The sequence below is a fragment of the Carcharodon carcharias genome, chromosome 22 (genome assembly GCF_017639515.1).
Source record: "Carcharodon carcharias isolate sCarCar2 chromosome 22, sCarCar2.pri, whole genome shotgun sequence".
NCBI lineage: Eukaryota > Metazoa > Chordata > Chondrichthyes > Lamniformes > Lamnidae > Carcharodon > Carcharodon carcharias.
In genome coordinates, this window is record NC_054488.1 from 12224875 (window position 1) to 12250271 (window position 25397).

The following is a 25397-nucleotide window of genomic DNA, read 5'->3' on the forward strand; positions in this document are numbered from 1 at the left end:
CACATATTCTATCATCCCAATTATATCAATTGAATACCAGACTAAGCAGTGCACTGGTACAGAGGCCAGCCCACAATCCAGGGCAGGCTTGAGGATCATGAGTGCAAGCAGCCAAAACTAATCATGAAATGTCTAACTGCCTAACATAAGAATGCTTTCCTCATTTTTTGGCATTTCAATCATTCTGTGGAGAAATAAAGTTACTTAACAACAATGTACATTTAGAAAATTCACATGACAGTTGACCTTCTCTTATTCTTCTTTGTACCAGGCTTTGTTCTGAGGTACATGCCCTCTGATCTTTAACCAGAAAAGGCAACAGTAAGATGCCAAAAAACATCAAGGATACTGAAATATCTATAGTTAAACAGCTCTGTGTTAACTTGAGAGAGGCTAATAGGAAGCTTTGAATATTGAGGTGGTACTTCCTTTATAGTGTAAGATGGGCATATCCATAATATGTAACCTGACACTTTCCCACACAAAAGCAGGAGTTTGCAAATGCTACAGAAAATTATCTTTTAGACAACCTGGGAAAGAATTTGCCACATATTGGCAACTGTGCAAGTAAAATGGGTTCTGATTATTCCAAGGAAGATTCGAGAAAGAGATGAGCTTTTGATAAAAGCAAAATACTGCAGATGCTGGAAATATGAAACAAACACAGAAAATGCTGGAAAAACTCAGCAGGACTGGCAGCATCTGTGGAGAGAGAAACAGAGTTAACGTTTCGAGTCCATATGACTCAAAACGTTAACTCTGTTTCTCTCTCCACAGATGCTGCTAGACCGACTGAGTTTTTCCGGCGTTTCCTGTTTTTGTTTGAGTTTTTGATACCCAATTTGCCAAATTTTAATTTGGTATTGGGTTTAACTGAAAAATTATTTCCAAAAAAAAAAACTACCTAAGGATTGGTGCAAAGCTTTATTCTCTCCAAACAAAGGCTTGTGAGTTCTGTGCATTTACGAAATAACATATTGTAGTTCAAATCTGCTCCTTAGCTATGGAAGGAATCTATGATATGACTGAATGGGTAAATGTAGTTATTGAAAGCATGCTTTACGAATTAGCCCAAAAAGATCTCTAGAGTTTACCTTCTCTCCCCATGTGTAGTTGTGGATGTATATCTGAATGCACTGAGCCTTTTTCCTGGATGGTAGAGCACTTGGGACATGAGTATGCAGCCAGCTTAGTAAATATATGCTCCTCTTGCACTGAGGCACCCTATAAAATCTTCTGGATCTGAAAGCTACCGCGGCAACTTGATAAATATTTTCTCAAATAATAGTTGTGCAGCCTGCACTAAAAGTAGTCATTGAAGCCTCACCAAATCCAACTTGTACAAAAACTAGTAAATCGATAATACCAGTAATTGAATGTGTCTGCAACTGAACGCCCCAACAAAAAAAATGTACATCTTGTGTAGTCATTAAAAATAGCATGAATCAATCAAGAATAGCAAAACCCAGACAATGTTGCCTGAGGCAACTCCATTCAAGGAGGGTGGGATAGTGGGTTTGCAGATCAGGAAAACTTTGCATTGTACCAAGTGAGTTACCAAGAATATGTTAGGCATAAACATGGCTTCACAAGTATCAGCAGTAGGAGGACCACCACTCTGTAACACGAATGAAAGGTGGCTGGCTGGGTGAAGTACCAGAGGGAATGCCAACTCTTGTAGAAACATCTCCCAACAAGAAATTGTAGCGAGGAGGATTTTTTTTTGCTTAAAAATAGCCACAAGTATAAGGTGCACAATGTAATTAGCGTGTAAATAACCCAGCAATTTGTGAGAAGGAAGAGAAACTCTGTGAGTTGAAATTTGTCACAAGTTGCTGAAAGGAAAAGATGGAAAACAGGGATTAGCAAAGACAAGAAGGGAACCTATGATTTAAAAAAAAACTAAACAAGTTGACCATTCTTTATTATGTGGTCACTACATATTAGTGATTAAGAAGGATTTTCTGATTCTCACCAGTATTTTCTACTAAGTAATTCAGAGAGTATTCGATAGCATTGAAGAAACCATCAATGACCATTTCATCAATGTAGTCAACATATGCCTTCCAGACATTCGAAGTTTCATCTGCTTGGAACAGACTCAGGTTTTCCTGTTGAATTATAAATTATTATAACATAGTCATGAATAATAAACCAAACAATAATACTTCATGTGTTTAATAAGAGTAAATCTGTTACCACACTTTGAGATATTCTAAAACCTTCCCTTTTTTTTAAGTCTCAGCTTAATCCGAATCCCAATATTAAACTTGCCTGCAGCTCTTCAGCCCCTTTAAACAACACGTACCCTGTCCTGTTGATACATCCTACCCTCTTCCTCACTCCTAGTAGCTGATTTCCCACGAGGAGTTCAACCTGCAGCATTTGAACAGTCCCGACACAGGTACCTGCATCAGGCTCCAGCAGGGCTGGGCCAGCAGTCAGCCTAATCCTATAGCAACTGGGCCACCCTGGAGAAAATGGAATCTTGAGACTCTTCATGCAATGCATGTTTCTTATATTTCTATTGAACTTTGTAATTCCTGAAGGCCCAAATATAACAAAAGCAGATCTACTAGCTCAGGCCAGGAAAGCATCCACTATAGTTAGATTATCAGTTATTAATGGAGATAAAGTTGGGCACGATTGGCTAGAAAAATGGGCAGAGGCCCATTATGCCAGAGGGTGAGAATGTGAAACTCAGTACTATATTGAGTGACTGAAGAAAACAGATGCATCGACAGGAACCTTAGATAAGCACATAAGAGGGGAAGAGCTAGAAGGATATGTTCATAGGGTGAGATAAAGTAGATTGAGAGGGAGCTCATGTGCAGCATAAACACCAGCATAGGGTCAAGTGACCTGTTACCTTACTGCAAAATTCCATGTAAGGTTTCCTCCAATTCAGCACCCTTTCAAATTTTTGGACAGGGTTTGTGCTGGCATTAGGAATGATGATCAGTTTTCAGTTAATTATATTAAAATTAGGCCCAATCGTATCATTTAGATATCCACAGAATTCCCCATGTTTACATTGCTATAGGGTACAGCCATCTACATATCCAAATAAAATGGACACCCATGACTGTTTACAGAAAGACATTTAAAGAGCATTTCACAGTTAGGTTGGTGGCAATGTTTTGAGGCTTATTCTGAAAGCTTTTCTTGAAGCTTTTCTGTTTTCGTTTAATCAGTCAGAAGGGTTTTGTTGGGTTACCTTTGGGATCGGGTGGCTCCAAGACATCACACCTGAAGATTTGAGAATTGGTAATTCAGGGCATTTGGATGATGTCAGTGAATGGAAACTTTGTCATTAGAAGTGAGGATTCCTCACTTTTTAAAAATTCATTTTTAAGAGGTACGGCTGTGCACACTTGAGGGCGGTAGCTTTGCCATGGCTATTACCAATCTGCAGTTAAGTTCACTGGACATAGGTAAGTGTGATGTGCCTTTGGAGAGAGAGACACCGCATCTAGCAAACTCTATGAGGTACGCTGCTAGCTGCAGTTCTCTGGTACCATTTTCCCCTGTTTATCTGTACCACCTTTTTGTGGGGGGGGGGCTCTCCTCTTTCCTCATCTCCCTACCATTTACTGGATGGAAAACCTTTTGTTAGGACCCTCACTCTTTTCAAGACCACCCTCAAGAGAATTTTGGGACAATTTTGAATCCGAGATGTAAGCAGAAAGTGGAGTGGATCAGCATCCGCCATTTAGTTACTGAGCAGAAACTTAATCAGATAGGGACTAGAGCAGAAACCAAATGAAAAACAGGAATAATCCAAAATTGATAACTGAAATATACCAGACACTTTTTCAGAGGAAGCGGTTTTGATTGGTTCTGGATTATGCGTTATGGTATGAAGGTATTACCTAAGCAGATTTTAATGTCATTCAGCGTTCAGATTATTCAGACTGTATGATGGGAATCTAACATTTTATCTGCCACCTTGTTGGCATTTACTTGACATTACAGTTATGTATTTTGTAAAGAATGGTGTGAGGGATTCATTTAAAATATTTACAGGGCCTTAACGAAGACTAAACAGTCCAGAGGCTCAATTAGAAAGCTTTTCATTCTGTTAAGTTTTCTCTTTTGGATCGGAGTTCTGATCTCACCATACCTTCAGCAAGGAGTGGATTTTTTCACCCGTTTGTTGAATAAAACTGTAACGTTTCTCAAGCCTTTCCTTTTTGTCATCCAGATTGAGGAGGGCATCCTTTTTCCCATCCTTCCTTTCAAAAACAGGAGACACCCATGTCTTCATAATATTCAGCATTGCATCCACATTGTCTTTAGCTTTCTGTACTCGGCACTCCAAGTCATGAACCATATCACGGACTGTTTGGATGTAATCCCAGATCCCTTAGAAAATATTTAACAAGAATGTATTAAGCAGAGTGAGACCCTGACACATTGTTATTTATTAGGTTTGTTCAGTGATAGGCATCAATTCATCTAGATTTCCTTCTCTTCTCTTGCTAATTAATATTTCACACCACTCAGGTTTTTACCTGTTATTATAATACATTGTTATGTTTTAACATGCTACAGTCAAGCTCTAGTGAGTTTCTGATCAATTTCACTGAAATGGTTGTTCATCTTAAGGAAATGCTACCTCAGTACCTCAGGACTAAATAAAACTGTCTTATTAGCGGTTTCGAAAGGAAAAGGTTGGCTCTTGGGGGAAATGCAAGGTGATCAACTTTTCAACTGAACAGCAGAAACTTTATGACTGGGGCATTAACAGTGTGTGAGAAACTGTGCAAGAAAGACGAGCGTGTACAACCTTTCCCTAAACAGCAGCAAATAGAACCAACTCTAGAAACTCTCCGAAAAACTTGGCTTTCTACAGGTTTCCCCATCAATCAGGCACTCCCAGAGATTCTCTTTCCTGGCAGAAGTCAAAATCTTCGTAAGAAGTCTCAACCCTTTCTCCCCCAACAGCAAGAAATGGTTTCTTTTAATCAGGATACAGGATTTCGAATTTCAAACTTGCCTATCCTTCCAGGTTAACAGAACATTCAGTTCTACCAAGTTCGTGGTTCATTCACAACAATAGCCCTCCCATGACATCCGCTCTACATTTTAAGTTCAGTGCAAATTCAGTCAGTACCTTCATTCTTCCAGTTCAATGACTCTTCTGCCTCCTTTATTTTGGAGTCAATCTGCTGCACCTGCTCTTCTATGAGAGGGAATTCCACCCCCAGGATGGATTTTAGGACCTTGTTGTACCAGTTTGTGGTCAGCTCCAAGATGGCCACATATCGTCGGTATGATTCTTTCAAGGCATAGATTTCAGCTGCAGTGTCGGGAATCTTTACGGTGTGATGTGCCTCTAAGTATCTGACCTCTCGTAAGACGGAGACCAGCTGTGAATTGCACAGAACAGCCAAGATGGAAGAGAAAGATCATGAACATGACTGGTAAATATTCATTTTTCTCTCAGGTTTCCCCCTGGAGAATTCAACTTGAAATTTGAGCACCTTGATGAAGGCCACATAGTTTTAAACCAATGCAAAATAATAGGAATTTCACATTAGTCTGGCAGGGTTCTGGCTCGAAAGTGCAATGGAAATTAATGCTGCTCATAATTCCCTGCAGGTTGCTGCAGTTATATTATAAATTGTCAGTCCTCTTGTGCAACAGTTGCTACACATCATAGGCACAGATAACGGGCTGCATCTTACCTATGTCGGGCGGGCTGGCTGGGAGTGGGCGGGGGAGATTAAGTTGAGAGTAAAACATTTCAATAAAGGAGGGAAAAAGTTATTTAAACATGTCCCATCATGTGACAGTGTCACATGAGCTGGGACATGTTCGTGAATTGTGCAAAATTTAATTAATAATTTTATAAAACCTTCAGGAAACCTCATCCCGCCCGCGGGTGAGGTTTCCTGAAAAACGTGAAGGCCGCTTGGGCTCTTCGCCTGTCCGCCAGCCTTGAGGTTGGACGGGCAGTGTTGCTAACAACTTTAATTGTTTTTTTAATGGCCTTAATAGGCCGCTGACAGTTCGGCGGGCGCGCAGCCGCCTCTGGCATGCGCCCGCCAAATGGAAATGACGCACGCCCAACATCATCGAGCGTCATTGCGCATGTCGGGCCCACCCCTGTACGCCAATGGCAGCATTCTGGCCAACAAATTGGCCCACACTGACACAAACTGTCGACACAAAAACAGAAGAGGCACATGGAACTGAGGCAGTATCAAGAGGATGGTGGAGTGCAGCATGGCACTACATAGTAGTGGGGGAGGCAATGGCATAGTGGTATTGTCACTGGCGCTAGTACTCCAGAGGCCCAGAGTAATGTTCTAGGGACGGGGGTTTGATTCCCACCATGTCAGATGGTGGAATTTGAATTCAATAAAATTCTGGAATTAAAAGTCTAATAATTTTGTATGGTGACCATCAAACCATTGCCGATTGTTGTAAAAACCCATCTGCTTCGCTAATGAGCTTTAGGGAAGGAATTCTGCTGCCCTCACATTGCTTGGTCTGGCCTACATGTGACACAGCAATGTGGTTGACTCTTAAATGCCCTCTGAACAAGGACAATGGCAATAAATGCTGGCCTAGCCAGCGATGCCTACATCCAATGACTGAATAAAAAAAACCTTGGGTCTGCACCCATGAATTCAGTGGTGGGATTTTCCAGTCTCTACTATCACACTGCTGGGAGGTGCTAAGTGATGATAATAGTTCTGGCTCCTCCTGATAAGGAGGGAAAAGAAACCTGAAATGTTAATCCCCCATTATGTCAAATCCCTTAGGGTTATCTGGATAGTAGCATCTCCCCTAAATGAATCCTCCAGCCCAGCGCCACCCTTATGTGAAGTGGGCACAGGAGTAAAAATCGGTCAGCGCCCCAGAAACACAGGGGCAGATACAACATCTGTCGGCACAGCCATGGGAACTTAAAACTAAAATTGAACAGCACGGTGAGCTAATTTAGAAAAGGCACAGTGAGATGGCTTATGGCTCTCAGTCCCCAGCATACTGTTCTGTGTTCCCACTGGGTCCTGCAGTATGGAGGGTCCCTGATGCAGCAGCCAGCTGGACAGGATATTATAGGACTAGAAGCTATGTATGCTTGCTACATTCCTGCTAAGACAGCTGGCAATACTATTGTCTAATGCATTTGTTTTTAATTCCCACAGTCCCACCAGCAGATGAACTGCTTCTTCTGGCGTTTTTTTCTCTCCGCTCCCAAAGATGAGTAAGTTCTATTTAAAACTGCTCACATCTCCTCACTTATCTGCAGCACTGTACAGGAGCCATCAGTTAGTCAGACATACAGAGGTTAGACGCAGGCCGGTTGGTGGATGCTCCTGCTGCATACCTTTGTACCTACTGTCCCGACCCACATCTCCACCTGAACTTTTATGCTGCTGCTGCAATTGAGACGAATCTTGTTGCCATTGTTCCCTTTTAGAAAGATGAGAGGCGATCTTATTGAAACACTTAAGATTCTGAAGGAGCTTGACAGGGTAGATGCTGAGAGGATGTTTCCTCTTGTGGTGGAATCAGAACTGGGGACACAGTTTAAGGAAAAAGAGTCTCCCAGTTAAGATGGGATGAGGAGAAATTTCTTATCTCAGGGGGTCATTAGTCTTTGGAATTCTCTTCCACAGAGAGCAGCGGAGGTTGAGCATTGAATATATTTGAGGCTGAATTAGATAGATTTTTGGTTGACAAGGGAGTTAAGGGTTATGGATGACAAAGCCCCCATTAAGGCCACATTCAGATCAACCATGCTCTTATTGAATGGTGAAGAAGAGTCTATGGGCCAAATGGCCACTGCTGCTTCTATTCTTTCTGATCATATTTATGTCTTCAAATACATAGACAAATCAGAGAGAGAAACAAAAGGAAAGTAAGGGCCATGAGGAGGGAAAATTGTGAAGGTGGGTAGAGAGAAGCAGTGGGAGAAAGAGCATAAGTGGAATGAGGATATAGGAAGAAATAAAGAAAAGGCAGAAAGACATAAGCAAAGGGCATAAATGACAGGGTTTCAAACAACTGATAAATGGATTGAGAGTAGGGTATAATGCTTAAGCATGGTTCTGCCCCCTCAAATGTAATTTAAAAAGACATGACCTATTCATTAGATGTGACTCATAAATCCAGCCCACTGCTTCAAAAGGTGAACCAACACCTGACCCAGGGCACTCATACACTTTGACTGACATATGAAGAGTGAATAATGTTGTTAGAAAATCTGGGGTAAATGTCTAGAAAACGTCTTTTAATATGAGTAATTTTGAAGATACAATCTAATCTAGAGATTCAGACAAAAGATTTTAAGCTTATCTGTATTACACTTACAGCTACCAATTATTATGGATTCGTATCCCCTTTTTTCTTTAGGATTCATTCCAATCATTGTGGGGTTTTTTTTTCATGATATTCTACCAGTGCTGCTACCTAGACCTGTAGCTACGCATGACTAGAGTAGGGATGAGTAAAGAGAGAACTGAGTCCATCCCACTGAGACTGAGACTGAGACTGTTTGGTTAGGCCAGGTTAATATTTTCAAAACCTCCATCTGTGCCATTTTAAAGTTACTGGCTTTGAATCAGATCCCTCGAGAGTCTAGAAATTTCACAGAGCAAACTAGGGAGAGTCAAGACCAGACAAGCAAATTGTTTAACAAACTGCTTTGCTTTTTTGACTTTCATCCCTCCAACTGCCAGAGAAACTCTCGCCTAAAGTCACTTTGGATCCATGAATAAAGCGCAAGCTCAAAAAGTAATAACTGCACAACAATCAATCAATGTCATGGAGGAGCATCATCCTTCCCCTCTCTAACACATGACTTTATAAAGCACAGAGAGTCATTGATAAGTGCTGAAATACTTTCCACCTTAAGCAGCTGATAACAAAAGCAGTCCAGGTTTGGTACAGCTCACATCAAGTTGAGAGTACAGCTCCCTCTCTTCTCTACCCTAACCCCCCCCAAAAAAATTGCCATAACTCAAAGTTCAGAAGGATACCTCCCACAGACCCAATATAATTTCCCATTCTCATAACATGGCACTTCTAAGTAAGGCTGTTGGCTTGTGCCAATTAGTAGGCAGTGTGGTGATGTGGGCCCATACACATTTGGAACTAGATTGAAATTGTCCAAACTTGTTCCATGCAAGACACGCAAGAGGGAGGGAAGAGACTTATGGCCGTTGATCTGGTCTAGATTCAGGCTCAGCTCCTGGGTGAAAGTGTGGTTCAGGTTGGGCCTATCCCCATTTGAGTTTAGAAAAATGAGAGGTGATCTTATTAAAACATATAGGGCAGAATTTTCCGCTCGATGCTCGGGCACACACCTGCCATGCTCGAGCTTGAAATAGCACGCGATATTTTGGTCAGCGGGCGCGTGTGAGAGTCAGCAGCGCACCTGCCAACAATTGAGGGGCCTATTAAGGCCGTTAGTCAATTAAATAGCCGCTATTTTTCGCTACCTGTCCAACCTTAAGGTTGGCGGGCGGGCAAATCGGCCAGGCGGATTTTGGATTTTTGAGGAAACCTCATCCAATGGCTGGATAAGGTTTCCGATAATAACTTTTTAAAAATAAAAATGTTTGGGCAGAATTTTTATCATCAACATGCTCAGGTCAGTGGAAATTTTTTCCAGGATTTTGAAATCTTTATATAAGGGTTTAAAATTCTTCAGCTCCCTGAGGCATCTCTCTGCCTTCAGGGAGCTTTCTGTGAGAGAGCTCCCCGGCACCTGCGCAGACTTCAGCGCTCACCCTCCTCCCGCCCCCAGGGGTCTCTCCTCTGAGCCTTTCTGTGCGCCTTTCACGTTGGCTGGCTGATAATTGGGTTCTTAGCCAAGTTTAAGAAGCAGAGGTCAACCATTTAAGATGGAGCTGAGGAGAAATGTTTTCTCTTAAAGGGTCCGTAGTATGTGGAATTCTCATCCCCAGAGAGCAGTGGAGGCTGGGTCACTGAATTTATTCAAGGCAGAGCTAGACAGATTATTGATAGACAAGTGAGTCAAGGGCTAAGGGCAGCAGAGGGCAAAGTGGAGTTGAGGCGCAACTAAATCAGCCATGTTCTTATTGAATGGCAGAGCAGGCTTGATGGGCTAAATGGCTTACCCCTTGTCCTAAGTCCTATGTTCCTAAGGCGGTCCACCACCACCTTCTCAAGGGCAATTAGGGATAGGCAATAAATGCTGGCCTAGCCAGTGACACCAGTAAAAGAATAAATAAAAAAGAAGCAGAGTGTTAATCCACTGCACCATCCTGTTGCATCTGCTCAGCATTTCCCATACCTCAGCCCAACTACTGCACATGCATTATTGGTCGAGTATTCTAACACACCATGAATAAAGAGAGGGGAACAGAGCACAGGAAAATACTAGGCAGGTAACCACCCATCCTGAATGGCACCCCAACTGCAACAAGTGACATTCTCTAAATAAATTACCTGAGGATCAAAGTTCACTGAGATGAGTTTTGTTTCTGGATCTCGTTTGAGGAGAGGTTGAGTCAGATTAAACTGAGACTTATCAGCAACAGTCTCAGACCATTCTAAATACAGCCTTGCTTCGTACCTAAAAAAAAATGAAGAGATTTCAAAGTGACAAAATGCAAATGCGGGAAGATGAATTTCTTAAGCTAGTATCTACTCAACAGATTCATTATTAGTACAAATAGCTCAAGCAAAATTAAAAATGAGCCAACTAACTTTAACCAAGCCATCATGTAATGATTCAACAGTTAATTATCCTCCTTGTTCGGCTACAAGAAATAAGCTGGTGAATATATGTTCAATAACACATCGCCAGTAAATCCCTACAATTCACAAGAATCGAAGCCGTCGTTCCAGTACAGCACAGAGGGAGTGTTGGAGGTGCTGTCTTTTGGATCAGACAATAAAGCAAGGCCCCATCCACCTTCTTAGGCTGATGCAAAAGATTCCATGGCACTATTCAAAACATAGCAGGGGACTTCTACCTCAAATCCTGACCAATATTTACCATTCAACCATCACAAAAACAGATTATCTCTTCATTTGCAGTTCTGGGGACCTTGCTGTTTGTAAATTGGCTGCCGTGTTTCCTCCATTACAACAGTGGCTACACTTCCAAAGTATTTCTTGGCTGTAAGGAGCTTTGGGACATCTGCGGTCATGAAAAGTACTTTTAGCATTGAAAGGGAGGAGGTATTAGCGGTTTTAGCGGGCTTAAAAGTGGATAAATCCCCAGGCCCAGATGAGGTGTATTCCAGGCTGCTACGTGAGGCAAGGGAGGAGGTTGCAGGGGCTCTGACACTAATTTTCAAATCCTCCTTGGCCACAGGAGAGGTGCCAGAGGACTGGAGGACAGCCAATGTGAAAAGTACTTGATTCATGGAATCAAGTCGTTTCTTTTTAAGGTATGTAAAACAACTCAAATATCGATATCTAAGTCGATATCCGGAGCAAGGTATCCAGTGTAATAACAACAGCAACAACTGATACTTATATAGCATCTTTAACATAATGAAGCATGCCAAGGTGCTTCACAGGAGCATTATAAAACAAAGCATGACACTGAACCACATAAGGAGACATTAGGTCAGATGACCAAACGTTTGGTCAGGGAAAGGTCTTAAAGGGGGAAAGCGAGGTGGCAAAGCAGTAAGGTATAGGGGGGGATTTCCAGAGCTTAGAGGCCAGGCAGCCGAAGGCACAACCGCCAATGATGGAGCAATTATAATTGGCTGTGCAGAAGAGGCCAGAATTAGAGGAACGCAGGTATCTCGGAGGGTTGTGGGGCTGAAGGAGATTACAGAGGTAGGGAGGGACGAGGCCATGGAGGGATTTGAAAACAAGGATGAGAATTTTAAAATCGAGGCGTTGTTTGGTCGAGGGCCAATGTAGTTCAGCGAGCACAGGAGCGTTAGGGAAACAAGACCTTCTGCAAGTTAAGACACAAGCAGCTTAGTTTTAGGTGACCTCAAGTTTACGGAGGGTAGAGTGTAGGAGATCAGCCAGGAGTGTGTTAGAATTGTCAATTCCAGAAGAAATGAAGGCATGGATGAGGGTTTCAGCTGCAGGTAAGCTGAGGCAGGGGTGAAGTCGAGCAATGCTGTGGAGGTTGAAATAAGCAGTCTTAGTGATGGTGTGAATATGAGGTCAGAAGATCATCTTGGGATCAAATGTGTCAGCAAGGTTTCGAACAGATTGATTTAATTTCAGACTGTTACCAGGGAGTAACTAGTCAGTAGCTAGGGAACAGAGTTTGGAGCAGGCACCAAAAACAATATGAATATCTTGCAGGCTGTCTGTGAATTTGTTCTGTGTTGAATGTTCAATAACATGCTCCTGAGTCTGATTAGCAGCTCTGCAGTGACATGATAGGGATGCTTTAACCTCTCATCTATCTGGAAGGTGGCAGCATCTGCTGTGACCAGATCTGAGGCGGTTAATGGTTGTCCACTGTTAGCAAGGAAGGTGTAATCCTTCAGGCTGCACTGTGGGGTCCTCTATAAGGAATCCATTTGATGTATCACAGTTTTTTCAAGCATTACCCCTCAGTCATCAGGGCTAAAGGGAGATTCCTGAAGAGTTTCAGCAATTGGTCAAAATGGCCACTTAGATTTCAGACAAGTTGGTGGTAGGCTGGACAAGTCGGCCTGGATCGGCGTTGTCCTCACTGAGGTAACAGTTGCATCCAGAACAGTTGAAGGGTCATGAGGACTCGAAACGTCAACTGTGTTCCTCTCCACCAATGCTGCCAGACCTGCTGAGTTTTTCCAGGTATCTTTGTTTTTGTTTTTGTTTTGGATTTCCAGCATCCGCAGTTCTTTGCTTTTATAACAGTTGCATCCCCTGAATACTGCATAGTCACAGCAAAGGTGTGATTGTACAACTTTTGCAAGCACAGAGAACAATGCATTGGTGTTTATAAAAGCCTATCAATAATTCTCATGGTAAACAGAAAATGCTGGAAAAACTCAGCAGGTCTAGCAGCATCTGTGGAGAGAGAAACAGAGTTAACATTTCGAGTCCATTTAACTCTTCTAAAGAAGCTCTAAAGAAAGGTCATACAGCCTGGAAACAATAACTCTGTTTCTCTCCACAGATGCTGTTAGACCTGCTGAGTTTTTGCAGCATTTTCTGTTTTTGTTTCAGCATCTGTAGTATTTTGCTTTTATTCTCATGGTAGAGTTCAGTTGGGCATCAATTGATTTGACACTAATTTGAATAAGAGCAGGTGAGTTATCTCCAGTATCCTGGTCAATACTTGACCCTCAATCAACTTCACAAAAACATATTATTTGGTCATTATCACACTGGTGTTAGTGGGAGCTTTCTGTGTGCAAACTAGCTGTCCCATTACCTACACTACGACTGTGACTAAACTTTAAAAGTACTTCATCACCTGTAAAGTGCTTTGTGGTGTCCAGTGGCTATGAGCACTGTTATATAAATGCAAAGCTTTCTTATGGTCGAAATCCTCTAAGTCAGTACTGATCAGGATCCCTTCAGTGGTGGATGGATTCCTGCTTTCCGCATCATCAGACGCAAATTTCTAGGACCCTTTTTTGGCAAATCACATTGAATAACAAGGGTGTCAGGACAAAAGCCTCTGGAAATTCATTCTTCAGCATCCTATGCCTGCTCTTCTGACTGCATGGGATAGGATTTGAACCCAGAGGCTCAGAAGCAAGAGTGCTACCAACTGAGCCATGGCTAACACATTGACATTTCACCTCACCATTGATAAAGCAATCCAAGATCTGAATGTCTTTTTTTACAGAGCAGATGTAAACCATGGCAAAAAGGTTTAGGAATCGCACTCAATCACATTCTGTTGAATAGACAACATCTCCAGAAATTTGGAAAGAAACTAAAGAGCAGGGTCAAACTGATCCAGAAACTTGTTGCATTTACATGGGAAATGGACACACAAACTCTCCATACAGCGGCACTCGCCCTGGTGTCTCTATATTTTGTACAGTACAGCGGAGAACTGCTCTTTGTACACATAGAGGCCTCATCTGCTAAGCAAGGAGTTGAGAAGGCAGATTATTGTCCTGTAAGATAAAATGGTGGAAAACTTGAAAAGGAGTCCATGGTTCCATACAGCATCATACGCCACTGTCAGATCCAGAAATGCCTCAGCAGTCTTGAGTTGTCACTGGGAGCCTACTTCAACATACTTTGTTAAAACCACCACTTGGGTTTCAGCAGATGCCATGGCTCTGGAAGCCTGCTTGCTACTTTAGGATGGTTGACTCCATGATGAACGCCAATAAATGGAAGAGCGGCCAATCCAACACTTTATATCAACAGCAAAGTAAGGTGATTAGGAGGTGGCATTCAGTGTGCAGCATTTAGCTTTTTCACAAGTCTTTCACTGGATCATTTAATCAGATGAAGTCCGTCATTACATTGGGTCTGCTACAAAGGAAACCATTGCAGTGAAATTGTTTTTACTTCATTAAGTCTGCCAGATATGGGTGTAATCAGTGGCAATTATCTTCTCTAATCGCAATGTGCAGTGACGTCCTAAATAAATACAGGAAAATTAAGCTCTGGTCACCATTTTTAGCTAAACTATAAGCATACCCAGTAGTTCAGAAATAGAAACCAGAGAAAATCCACCCGCATTTGTTTACACAATCGTTACACACGTCAACCAGAGGAAATTATCCCCACTGATCGCTTCAATCTACACCTTCATCACCCATGTGAACTCATTTACTTTCTCCACAGAAAATTAGAAAAACAGAGGCACAAAGAAATTAGATCCAATACAAATATGCTCGAGTTGAGGTATAATGATTGTAAACATTGAAACATCTGCTGTGGTTTGCATTTCGTTCAGGAAGCTGAGAGACAGAGCTCCGAGCATCATGAGGCAACATCAAGCTCTACAGAGAAAGTTTCACTCCATCAAAATCTATGTTTTAACCCACAGTGCTGAAGTTAATGACTGAAAATCCTTCTTTCTCTTAGGCAGGCCCTCGGGTTCGAGGTTGACTTACTTCCACTCTGGTTCAACAGGTTCTGAAATGGCTGATAAGCCCAACGTGTCATCGACAGACTCTGCCACATGTGGTGCAGGTGGTGCTTGGAGAGTTGGGTAGATGAGGTGCTTGGAGGTTCGTGCACTCCCTCCAATGCCTCACCTTGGCCTATGCATATTCCCAATAAAGTCTCCAGATGTGTTCAATGTCTTCCTGAATGAATCTCCTCCATTTTGGTTGGTCACAAGGTAGGTACTCCCATGAGTTGGCGGGTATGTTTGACCTCTTCAGGGATGCTTTGAGGACATCCCTAAAGTGTTTCCGCTGTCCTCCTGGGAGCCTCATGCCACAACTGAATTCAGAGTAGAACAGTTGCTTCAAGAGGCTGGTGTCAGGCACACAAACGACATGTCCTGCCCAGAGGAACTGGTTTTGAGTGATTAGAGCCTCGAGGTTGGGTACGTTGGCTTGAGAGAGGACGCTGCTGCTAGACTGCCTTTTTGCCATTGGAATTGGAGGGTCTTGTGAAGCCACTGCTGCTGGTACTTCTCCAGTGCTTTGAGGTGCCTCTTATAGGTCACCCAAGTCTCCAAAGCATAAAGGAAAGCAGGAATCATTGCTGCCCAGTAAACCATGACCTTAGTCTTGGGCTGGAAGTGATTGAAACTCTAACCAACATTGCTACAGTTTTGGTGATCCAGATAATGGAACACCTGCACACAGAAATATGGATGCCCGTTCTATCAAATTCCTGATCACAGCTGTAAGGACATGTTAGGTAGACTTGAGGAAGCGACCCATAGAAAATAGGGGAAAGGGAAAACAATGCAGAAAAGGTTCACTCAGCTGATACCTGGGAAGAGGGATTACCTAATGAGGAAAGGTTGGACAGGTTGGAACTGTATCCATTGGAGTTCAGAAGAATGAGAGATGATCTTATTGAAGCATATAAGATCCTGAGGGGATTTGACAGGATGGATGCTGAAAGGATGTTTCCCCTTGAGGGACAAAGTTTAAAAATAAGGAATCTCCCATGTAAGATGGGGATGAGGAGAATTTTTTTCTCTCAGAGGTTGAGTCTTTGGAACTCTCTTCCCCAAAGAGCAGTGGAGGCAGAGTCATATTGAATATTTTTAAGGCCGAGGTAGCTAGATCTTTGGCTAACAAGGGAGTCAAAGGTTATTGGGAGTAGATGGGAATGTGCAGTTGAGGTCACAATCAGAGCAACCATTATCTTAGGGAATGGCAGAGCAGGTTCGAAGGATCAAATGGTCTACTCCCACTCCTAATTCATATGTTCGTATGTTCAAGAGATTAATCAATGAACCAGGTATATCCAGGAAATAATGCAATAGCCTCTAGAAACACAGATCATGTCTAACAAAACCGGTTCGCTTTTTTGGAAGGAGGTAGCCCTCCTGGCACTGTAAACTTTGGTTTTCCAAAAAGGACTCTGACAAGGTGCCACACAATAGATTCCTGGACACTTGTGGGATTAGCGGTCAGATTTTAGATTAGATAAGGAATTGGTTTCACTCGCATGGGCAGAAGATCTTTATTAATGGCAGTTTTTCTGCACGGGGCCCAGTTACTTATGGGGTTCTCCGGGGGTCAATGTTGCTATTCCTTATCTATCATCTGAATGAAGGAATCAAGGGAAATCTCCATAAATCTGTGGATGACACAAAATATTGTGCAGGCTTTAGGCCCTTAGATGTGGAAAACAGGTTACAAATAGGTTGAACTTCAATGGTAGAATGAGAGTACGTGTGACAGATGTAACTTAATATAGATAAATATGGTGCCGTGCATGTGAATAGTCAGTGCCAAGCTTGTATATACCGTGTAGAATTGTAAGCTTAAGGCTGTTAAGCAGAAGAAAAACTTGTCACAGAAATAAGTCGACCTTTGGAAAGAGTTGCTGGCTCATGTAGTGAGTATGAATTCACTGCGCTGAAAAGGAGGCTGGATGAGCTGCTCACTTGGCCGATGTCAGAGTACAGAGGGAGGTAGGTGATTTACTGGGGATATGCATGCTGAGCACTGTGGTTCCCTGGACTATGTCTGATTGTCTTTGTGGGTCAAAGAAGAAGTTCCTCAAGGTTTTCTTTCCCTTTTAATTAGCTAATGTTTGACTGCCTCTCCCAGAAGGTTGCTGGTGGTTGGTGGTGTTAATGTTGGTAATGATGGGGAGGGATCTAGGAATTATCATTCTACCTACCCCTTAGCAACAGCAAGAGTTTTGCAGTGTAGAAAGATTTAATTTAGAAGGGGAAATCCAAAATATGGTGCTGTGAATGACAAAGGAAAGAGACTGATTATGTTCATTTAATAGGGATATGATTTTAAAATATGGCAAAACTTCAAGTGATTGAAACAGAAGTAAAAACAATAAATGTTGGGCATGGACAGCAGGCCAGTCAGCATCAGTAGAGAAAAAATGCAGGTCATGGGGTTTCGTGTGTGCACCCGTCAACAAAACCCAGGAGTAAAGTAGCTGTGAGTGAAGCAAAATAGAGACCTAACTAAATCTGAAAGCAATTTAAACTAGAATATGAGTTTTTGTTGATGAAAGAGTTAAACTGTTAAGTACACTGAATACCCTTGCAATAATTCATTTAAATGAGCATAAAGATACTGTTATTTATTAAGTAAATCCTGGGTTGTGTGTGCATGATGCTTTCTATGCATGCACCATTTAATTGACTGGAATCAGATTTTAAATTAGGGGCTAATTATTTTGACGTATATTGTAGTCTTTTAGAATTTGTTTTTTTCTTAAACATAATACAAATACATTTCCTTACAATATAGACTGTAACCAGTCCAGAAATCTATGGTTCGGAAACAGCAGCTGTCCGGAGAATTTTCAGCAGACCCAAGCAACTCACGGCATTTGGGAGCAGAAGCATGAAAGATACAGTACTTGGGAAAGTAAAACTATTTTTATTACTGCTATGGAATGTTTTATCACTGTGTTATGCATTCAGATAAATGTCCATATCTACAGTGTGTTCCGGTTCGCACGCTTGTGGTTAGGCATTCTGACATAATTCTATAATCCAGAAAATTCCAAAGTCTGGAAATGACTTGGTCCCAAGCATTCCGGACCGGAGGGGTTATAGTTAGGTTTACAGTTAGTTCTTGTAAAACGTGGTGGTAGTATTTGCAAAGGGATAACACACGGGTGAGTAAAAGTAGCAGTTCTGAATACATCATTTGCCAACAAAACATTCAATGGTCAGTTGATCATTTTCACCTCATTGGTGCTACAGAATGAAAAAGCAATGCTCAAGAAAAAAAAATATTCAATAAAAACCCATGAAAAGGGCATTACACAGAAGGGAAGTGAGAAAGTACTGTGGTTTTAGAGAGCCACCTACTGTCCACAAAATGAAAGAACAGCCAAAGCAAAGAAATTAAGATAAAAGCAAAACACTGCGGATGCAGCAGAAACAGCTCTGAAGAAGAGTCATACAGACTCGAAACATTAACTCTGTTTCTCTTCCCACAGATGCTGCCAGACCTGCTGAGTGTTTCCATCATTTTCTGTTTTTATTACAAAGAAATCAACCCTTGAATTCAGCCTGTATACAAGTCAGACATAGCCTTACGTAACAAGCGCTGACTTAAATTCTTGTGGATTCTTCATGATTTCCAGATTCCTTTTGCTTATGTCCTAATTCCTTGATATAAATGCCTTAAAGGAAGTGGCTGAAGAGACAGTGGAGGCACTGGTCGAAATATTCCAGAGCTCATTGGATTCCGGAAGAGTCCCAGCGGATTGGAAAACCGCTAATGTGATGCCCCTGTTCAAGAAGGGAGGGAGACAAGAAGCAGGAAAGTATAGACCAGTCAGCCTAACATCTGTCGTTGAGAAAATGCTAGAGTCCATTATTAAGGAAGAATTAGGATATTCAGAAAAGCTTAATGCAGTCAAACAGAGTCAACATGGTTTTGTGAAAGGGAAATCATGTTTGACAAGTTTGCTAGAGCTCTTTGAGGATATAACAAGCAGAGTTGATAAAGGGGAACCGGTAGATGTAGTGTATTTGGATTCCTTGAAGGCAGTCGATCAGGTGCCACACAAAAGGTTATTGCACAAGATAGGAGCTCACGGTATTGGGGGTAATGAATTAGCATGGATTGAGGATTGGTTAACACACAGAAGACAGAATCAGGATTAATGGGTCTTTTTCAGGTTGGAAAGCTGTAACTAGTGGAGTGCTACAAGGATCAGTCCTAGGGCCTCAATTATTTACTGTCTATATTAATGACTCGAAGGAGGGGCCAGAGTGTAATGTATCCAAATTTGCTGATGATACAAAAATAGGTGGGAGGGTATGTTGTGACAAGGACATAATGAATCTGCAAGGGGATAGGTTGAGTGAGTGGGCAAAAACTTGGCAGATGGAGTTTAATGTAAGATAGTGTGAGGTCATGCACTTTGGTAGAAAGAATCAAAAGGCAGACTATTATTTAAATGGAGAGAGACTCAAAAAAAGTGCAGCACAGAGGGATCTGGATGTTCTTGTGCATGAAACATAAAAAGTTAGCATGCAGGTGCAGCAAGTAATTAAGAAGGCAAATGGAATTTTGGTCTGTATTGCCAGGGGGCTGGAGTTTTAAAATAGGGAAGTCTTGTTACAACTGTACAGGGTGTTGGTGAGGCCGCACCTGGAGTACATTGGTCCCTGTATTTAAGAAAGGATATACTGGCACTGGAGGCAGTTCAAAAGAGATTCACTAGACTGATTCCTGGGATGAAGGGGTTGATTTATCAAGAACGGCTAAACAGGTTAGGCCTTCATTCATTAGAGTTTAGAAGAATGAAGGGTGATCTTATTGAAGCATACAAGATTCTGAGGGGGCTTAACAGGATAGATGTTGAGAAGATGTTTCCACTAGTGGGGGAATCTCAAACTAGGGTGTACAGTTACAGAATAAGGGGCCACTCATTTAAAGTGGAGATGCAAAGGAATTTCTTCTCTCAGAGGGTAGTGAATGTCTGAAATTCTCTACCCCAGAGAGTTGCAGAGGCTAGATCACTGAAAGTTATTTAAAGAGGAGGTAATTACATTTTTGAAATATCAGGGAGTTGAGGGCTATGAGGAGCTGACACAAAAGAGGAGTTGAGGCCTGGAGCAGATCAGCCATGATCTTATTGAGGCGGGGCAGGCTTGAGGGGCCGAATGGCCTACTCCTGCTCCTATAACTTATGTTCTTATCTTCTTACATTAATGCTTTTATCAGATAGGCACAGATGAGAAAAGCTACCTGATCCATCTTAGCTCATTCATTTAGAAAATCCTACAGTCCTGCCATCACAGAACTTATTTGTTTTTTCAATAATCTCAAGTCTTGCCTCCACTATCATTCTAAGATCCCCATCCACCTTATTGCTGAAACCCTGCACAATGACAATTTAAAACCTCATTACAGACAACCACAGTTGTAAGCAACTTTTCTGTCAGTACTTATGTCTGTTACATGATTCCAGAGTGCATCTAATTTCTCTGGCTGGCTCCAAAACAATTGTTTGACAGTGTATAAAGTGAGCTGAACACTCAGAATGATATTGAAGCTATTAAATTGTTAAGCGCTGTAGACCACCCATATCCACTCCTTGAATCACTGTCACTGAATAGAGTCACAAGGGCAAAGAGCAGATTAAGCAGGAGCTGAATGTTACAACCATTGGCATCACCAAAGAAACGATGCATTGAACAGTAGAAATCAACCAAGTTAGAAACCAGGGCATTTGATAATAGTTTATCTTGTTGGCCTTTCTAGAGATTCTCTGGTTAGGGGATGTATGTTTGCACCAAATCTAAATAGGGCTTGATGGTTTGTCTTTCCTCTTTTTCTTGACACATGTTTGTACCACAGGCAATAGAAAATGGTGGTGGTGTGTTGCAGTTCACTCAGGGAGTCCAAGTTGCTGGGGCAACATGCACTTTTACATGCATGTTGTCCTCTGGGACTATGGATAGCGCTGGTTGAAGCTTCAACTTTCTTTCTATCACATGGCTGACCAGGAATCTCTCCTGCTCTGACCGCCTGCTATTGATGTGGTTCGTATGTTCATATGTTCACACGAGTAGCACCGCTGACCATGAAGAAACACATCAAACATCAGCATCTTCGATATGTGCAGAAAAAGTCAGACTTGCAAAACCTTTCTAATTATAAAACATAATTGTGGAGAGATGGAGCAGCTATTTATGCAATCCAATTGGAGAATAACCACAAGCTATTTGTCAATTTATATAAATCCTCACTTTTGCAGCTCACAAGTCTCAAAACTGTTTCAATACATAAAACATTTTTTCGGAGAATTTACTGATAATGAACAGAGTCTATTACTTACTGATCCAAGAGTTCCATCATCTCCTCATACTTCTGAATCATTTGTTTACCTTCAGATGAGTCCAAACATCTATGGAAATTCACACCCGTTAACAAAGTTAACAACATTTACAAAGCATTTCCAATTTTTGCCCGCGTTTCTGGGCTCAATGCAAAATATTTACTTCCAACAAACATATAATGCAAGGGAACCCTAAATGAGTTGAAGGAATTTATGAAGGTGCCACTCAATCCTCTCTGATTCTGTACTTTATATCTCCAAAGCATGGGCCAGAATACATTAGGTGCAGATATGTTGTAGATTATCTATTCTCCACAGCACATCAATAAGAGGTACAAGTGTGGGTAGAGCTCCCAGTTGACATGACGTCAGATTCCAGTTTGTCACCAGGGAAAGGGAAGGAGTAGAAAAGTTATTTTTTATTTATATTGTGCAGCATCATGCTGCTCAGAAACTTCTCAAAGTGCTTTACATCTAAAGAATAATGTTGAAATGCAATGACTCATTACAAATGCAATTGCTGCAGCCATTTTGTATAGGATAAGATACCCCAAACAGCATTGAACCTTATAATGTTAGAGCATAAAGTAGGCTGTGCAGCCCATCATGCCTGTACCTGTCCTCTAAAAGACCTATCCTTTTGCTTCCATTCCCCACATCCTTTTATGCTTTTCGTTCTTAAAATATTTATCCATTTCCTTTTAAAATCTACCATGAATAATTTCCATCACTGCCTGAGATGCTGCAATGAAAACCATAGAGTGTTCAATTGATCTGTGCTCATATGAGTCTTGCAACTGATCTATGCTCACTGTGCTTGATTATTTAAGCCTGAGTGTGGACTCAGAGAAAAGTTGACAGACACCACAGAAGCTAGAGTTGAAATAAGCTTGGTACAGATAGCTTGTGATAGCAGAGATACTTGAAAACTCTTGTAAATAAGCCTGTTGCACATTCAGGATCTAGGGTCATCTCTGCATTGCCCTGAGACAAATCAAACAGAAAATATAAAACAAATCGGTGAATAGACAACAGACCAGCTCCCAGAATGAAAAATCAGCCAAAACTGGTTGACGATTGCAAACATATCTAAGCGGCATCTAACCAGAATAATCAGCATGCAGAGAAAACTGGGAGATCCAACCAGAAATCAGTTGGCACCCGATTTTGTCAGTCAACTCTGGCTGTGGCTGCTTCTGATTTACTGGGATCAGCTGCTGAGCTAACTGGGAACTGCCTGGCTGAAGTCTAAACACTGTTATTCTCCGTATGCTCCCCTGCATTCTGAGGGCAGGATTTTACACGTCGGCGAGTGGGGGCAGGGGCGGGGCCTGCTCGCCGACACATAGAACGACACACGGAATTCCCAACATCACCGCGCCCCATTTAAATTTTCAGGAAGGTGGAGGCACAACGAAATCAGCTGTGCGCCCGCCGATCTGCCAATGGCCAATTGAGGCCATTGACAGAGTCAATTAAGTAAGGCTGGCGGGCAGGCCAGGAGCCCTGGCGCAAACTTGAAAAATCACGAAACCTCATCCATGTGCGGGATGAGGTTTAATGTAGGTTTGAAAAAATTTTAATAAAGTTCTTGTGAAAATTATGGACATGTCCCAACTCATGTGACAGTGTCATATGAGGGGACATGTTAGGGAAATTTTATTTTTCTATCTTTAGGTTTTTTACATTTACAGCCGATCTCCCTGAGGCTGCACTTAGCCTCAGGGAGATGCGTGCGCTCTTTCGTGCGCATGCGTGAAGCAACGCACTCTCGATTTTGGGATTCCCCGCCCACAGAGGGAGCACATAGTGCTTCTGTGCAGACATCATGCTGGGCGGGCCTGAATTGGCCCGCCCACGTAAAATGCAGTCTATTCAAGTACAAAATACAAGCATGAGAGGACTGATGGGCCTGTAAATCTACAATATTTAGGATTGTCATAGATGAATACATTTCCTCTTTATATAACGTATAGGGTATAGAGCAGTCCAGGAAGTTTAAAGGAGGAGATTGTTTGCTTTTTCCTATCCCTTTCCTCAGTTGGGTCTCCCAGTAAAGCACTGCCTGCACAGTCAAGACAGCAAACAGACAAGCTGCCAGGGCTTTTCCAAAACACTAACCACGTTAGTGTACAAGAGCAATCCAGGGATGAATCTTCTCTAACTTTCCCTCCCGGTGGGGAAAGTATCTGATCTGCAGTCAGCACATACCCACTGGTTTGGGCTAATGAGAAACTCAACAACAAAGGTGCTAAGGAATGTCAATGCCAGGAAGCCACATCGCCCCACTCCACCTTTGCCTGTGCATCTCTGACAAGATCGCTGAATTGTGACAGGAATCAAAGTCCTATACAGTTTATCCACTGGGGCTAAATCCTGTCAAACCCCGAAACCTTTTTTTGGGCTAGCTACGTTTTTAAAGAGAGAAAATGTCATTTGGTCAGGGACAGAAGACAATATTTGGTACAGGTAATAGAAAGGCTCAGAACTCTTTCAGAACTTTGCCCATTGTACTAAGTAGGATACATACGAGTGTGTGATATTTCTGAAGTTATTAAATGGCACACGGATCCGTTCCCTTAATTCCATAGCCCAGCGTAACCCACCCCCGACAACCGGCATGTTCTTGTTCACAGTGGGGCGTCCTACAAAACAGAAAACAGGGTCCAAATCAGCAAAGACAATAAGCAGCTTCATTTTTATACAGTCTAACAGTACTGGAAGAAAAGTTTAAAATAATTCTCCAGACATAGCCATGTACATCAATAGTGCATTGTGAGAATATTCTATAATATCTATAATATTCCCACCTGTAGTGTTCACAGATAGGAAATGTTATGTAGAATAAATGTAGTAAGGGTTATGCGGGAAGTGAAAAGGCAGTATCGCTCAGCTGGGAATAAAATCAGTTAAAACCAGTTGGGAGTGTCAAGCAGCCATAATTGGACTCAAATGGTTGCAGTCTGAATGGCTGGTGATTATAACTGGGAACCAGCCGGTTGTCCAGTTGTCACCAGTAGTGTGTCAGGAGCCCTTAGCTGGAACCAGTTGCTGTGCTAGCTGCTTCAACAGCGGAGAGACGGTTAAAAGATACAATCATGGGAAATCTGCAAGCTAAAGTATTCCCACTTTCCTCTATGCAAGATGAACTGATTCCAATTCATGAACCTCCCTCAGCCATTGGGGAAGCTACTGACAATGAGGTAACTGTCACAAATAGTGACTATAAAACTACTGCACATTAAGATGCTAGGGACAGTTTCCAGTACACAAACATTCAATTCCATTGCAACAATTATCATATTTCTCAATGCATACTTTTAAATGGAAGTAGCATTTGGTTTGAATATAGTAAAGAGGCTCTCAAATTTATCTTAAAATTATTATCCTTTAACCCTTAATATTAAATTAAAACATTTCGATAGGATTGGCAGCAATGTTTCATGAGGAGAATTAAGGACATCAGCTCATTTTGTACTTCTAGATTACAAAAAAGATTTTGTATAAACTGCAAAAAACTGCATTAAATTACACAGAAGAATGCCACAAGCCTCATATTCTTCTCTTTGTAAATATAAAATGGGATAACAAGGAGACTGCAAAAATTTGTGACACATTCTAACCTCCGGGAAGAGCAGTTGGAGAGGTGGACCTGTCAGCTGCTGTCAAGAAAATATAATAATTTTCGTAATGTTATTGGAATTTATTGTAGAGTAATAGTGGGGTCTGTGTCTATGGGTCTGTGTGTGCGTGTGTTGGGACTTAATTGAAACAAAGGCAGCTGGTCTGAAGGCTTTGATGTATCAAGAAGAGAAGTTAGGTTTGAAATGTTAAGTAGGTAAACATGGCTGGAGTTTTAGAATGTGAGGTGTAAAAGGGACATTTGCATCTTCAGATAAATTAGAGTAGTGAATTTCAAAGGGATGGTAAGGTGTTACACCTAGCCAACAGAGGCTAAGCCAAACAGTGTGTTTATTTTTCCCAAAGCTTACTGATAAAATTGGTGCTACGAAAGATTTTTATTATTAGAAAAGTAGAGTTGAAAAGACATATCAAAACAATGG

The 25397-nt window shown here is 41.8% G+C and overlaps 1 protein-coding gene across 2 annotated transcripts in view; it reads right to left on the bottom strand.

The window, feature by feature from the left end:
• LOC121293614 (dynein heavy chain 9, axonemal-like) overlaps positions 1-25397 on the bottom strand; it is a 530687-nt gene that overhangs the window by 461988 nt on the left and 43302 nt on the right. For both annotated transcript variants that reach the window (XM_041216734.1, XM_041216733.1), the window contains exons 10-15: positions 23864-23978; positions 21334-21402; positions 10432-10558; positions 5117-5372; positions 4124-4365; positions 1976-2111 (exon numbers count right to left, since the gene is read on the bottom strand). In XM_041216734.1, coding sequence (XP_041072668.1) covers positions 1976-2111; positions 4124-4365; positions 5117-5372; positions 10432-10558; positions 21334-21402; positions 23864-23978 — 945 coding nt within the window. The remainder of the gene's footprint in view (positions 1-1975; positions 2112-4123; positions 4366-5116; positions 5373-10431; positions 10559-21333; positions 21403-23863; positions 23979-25397) is intronic.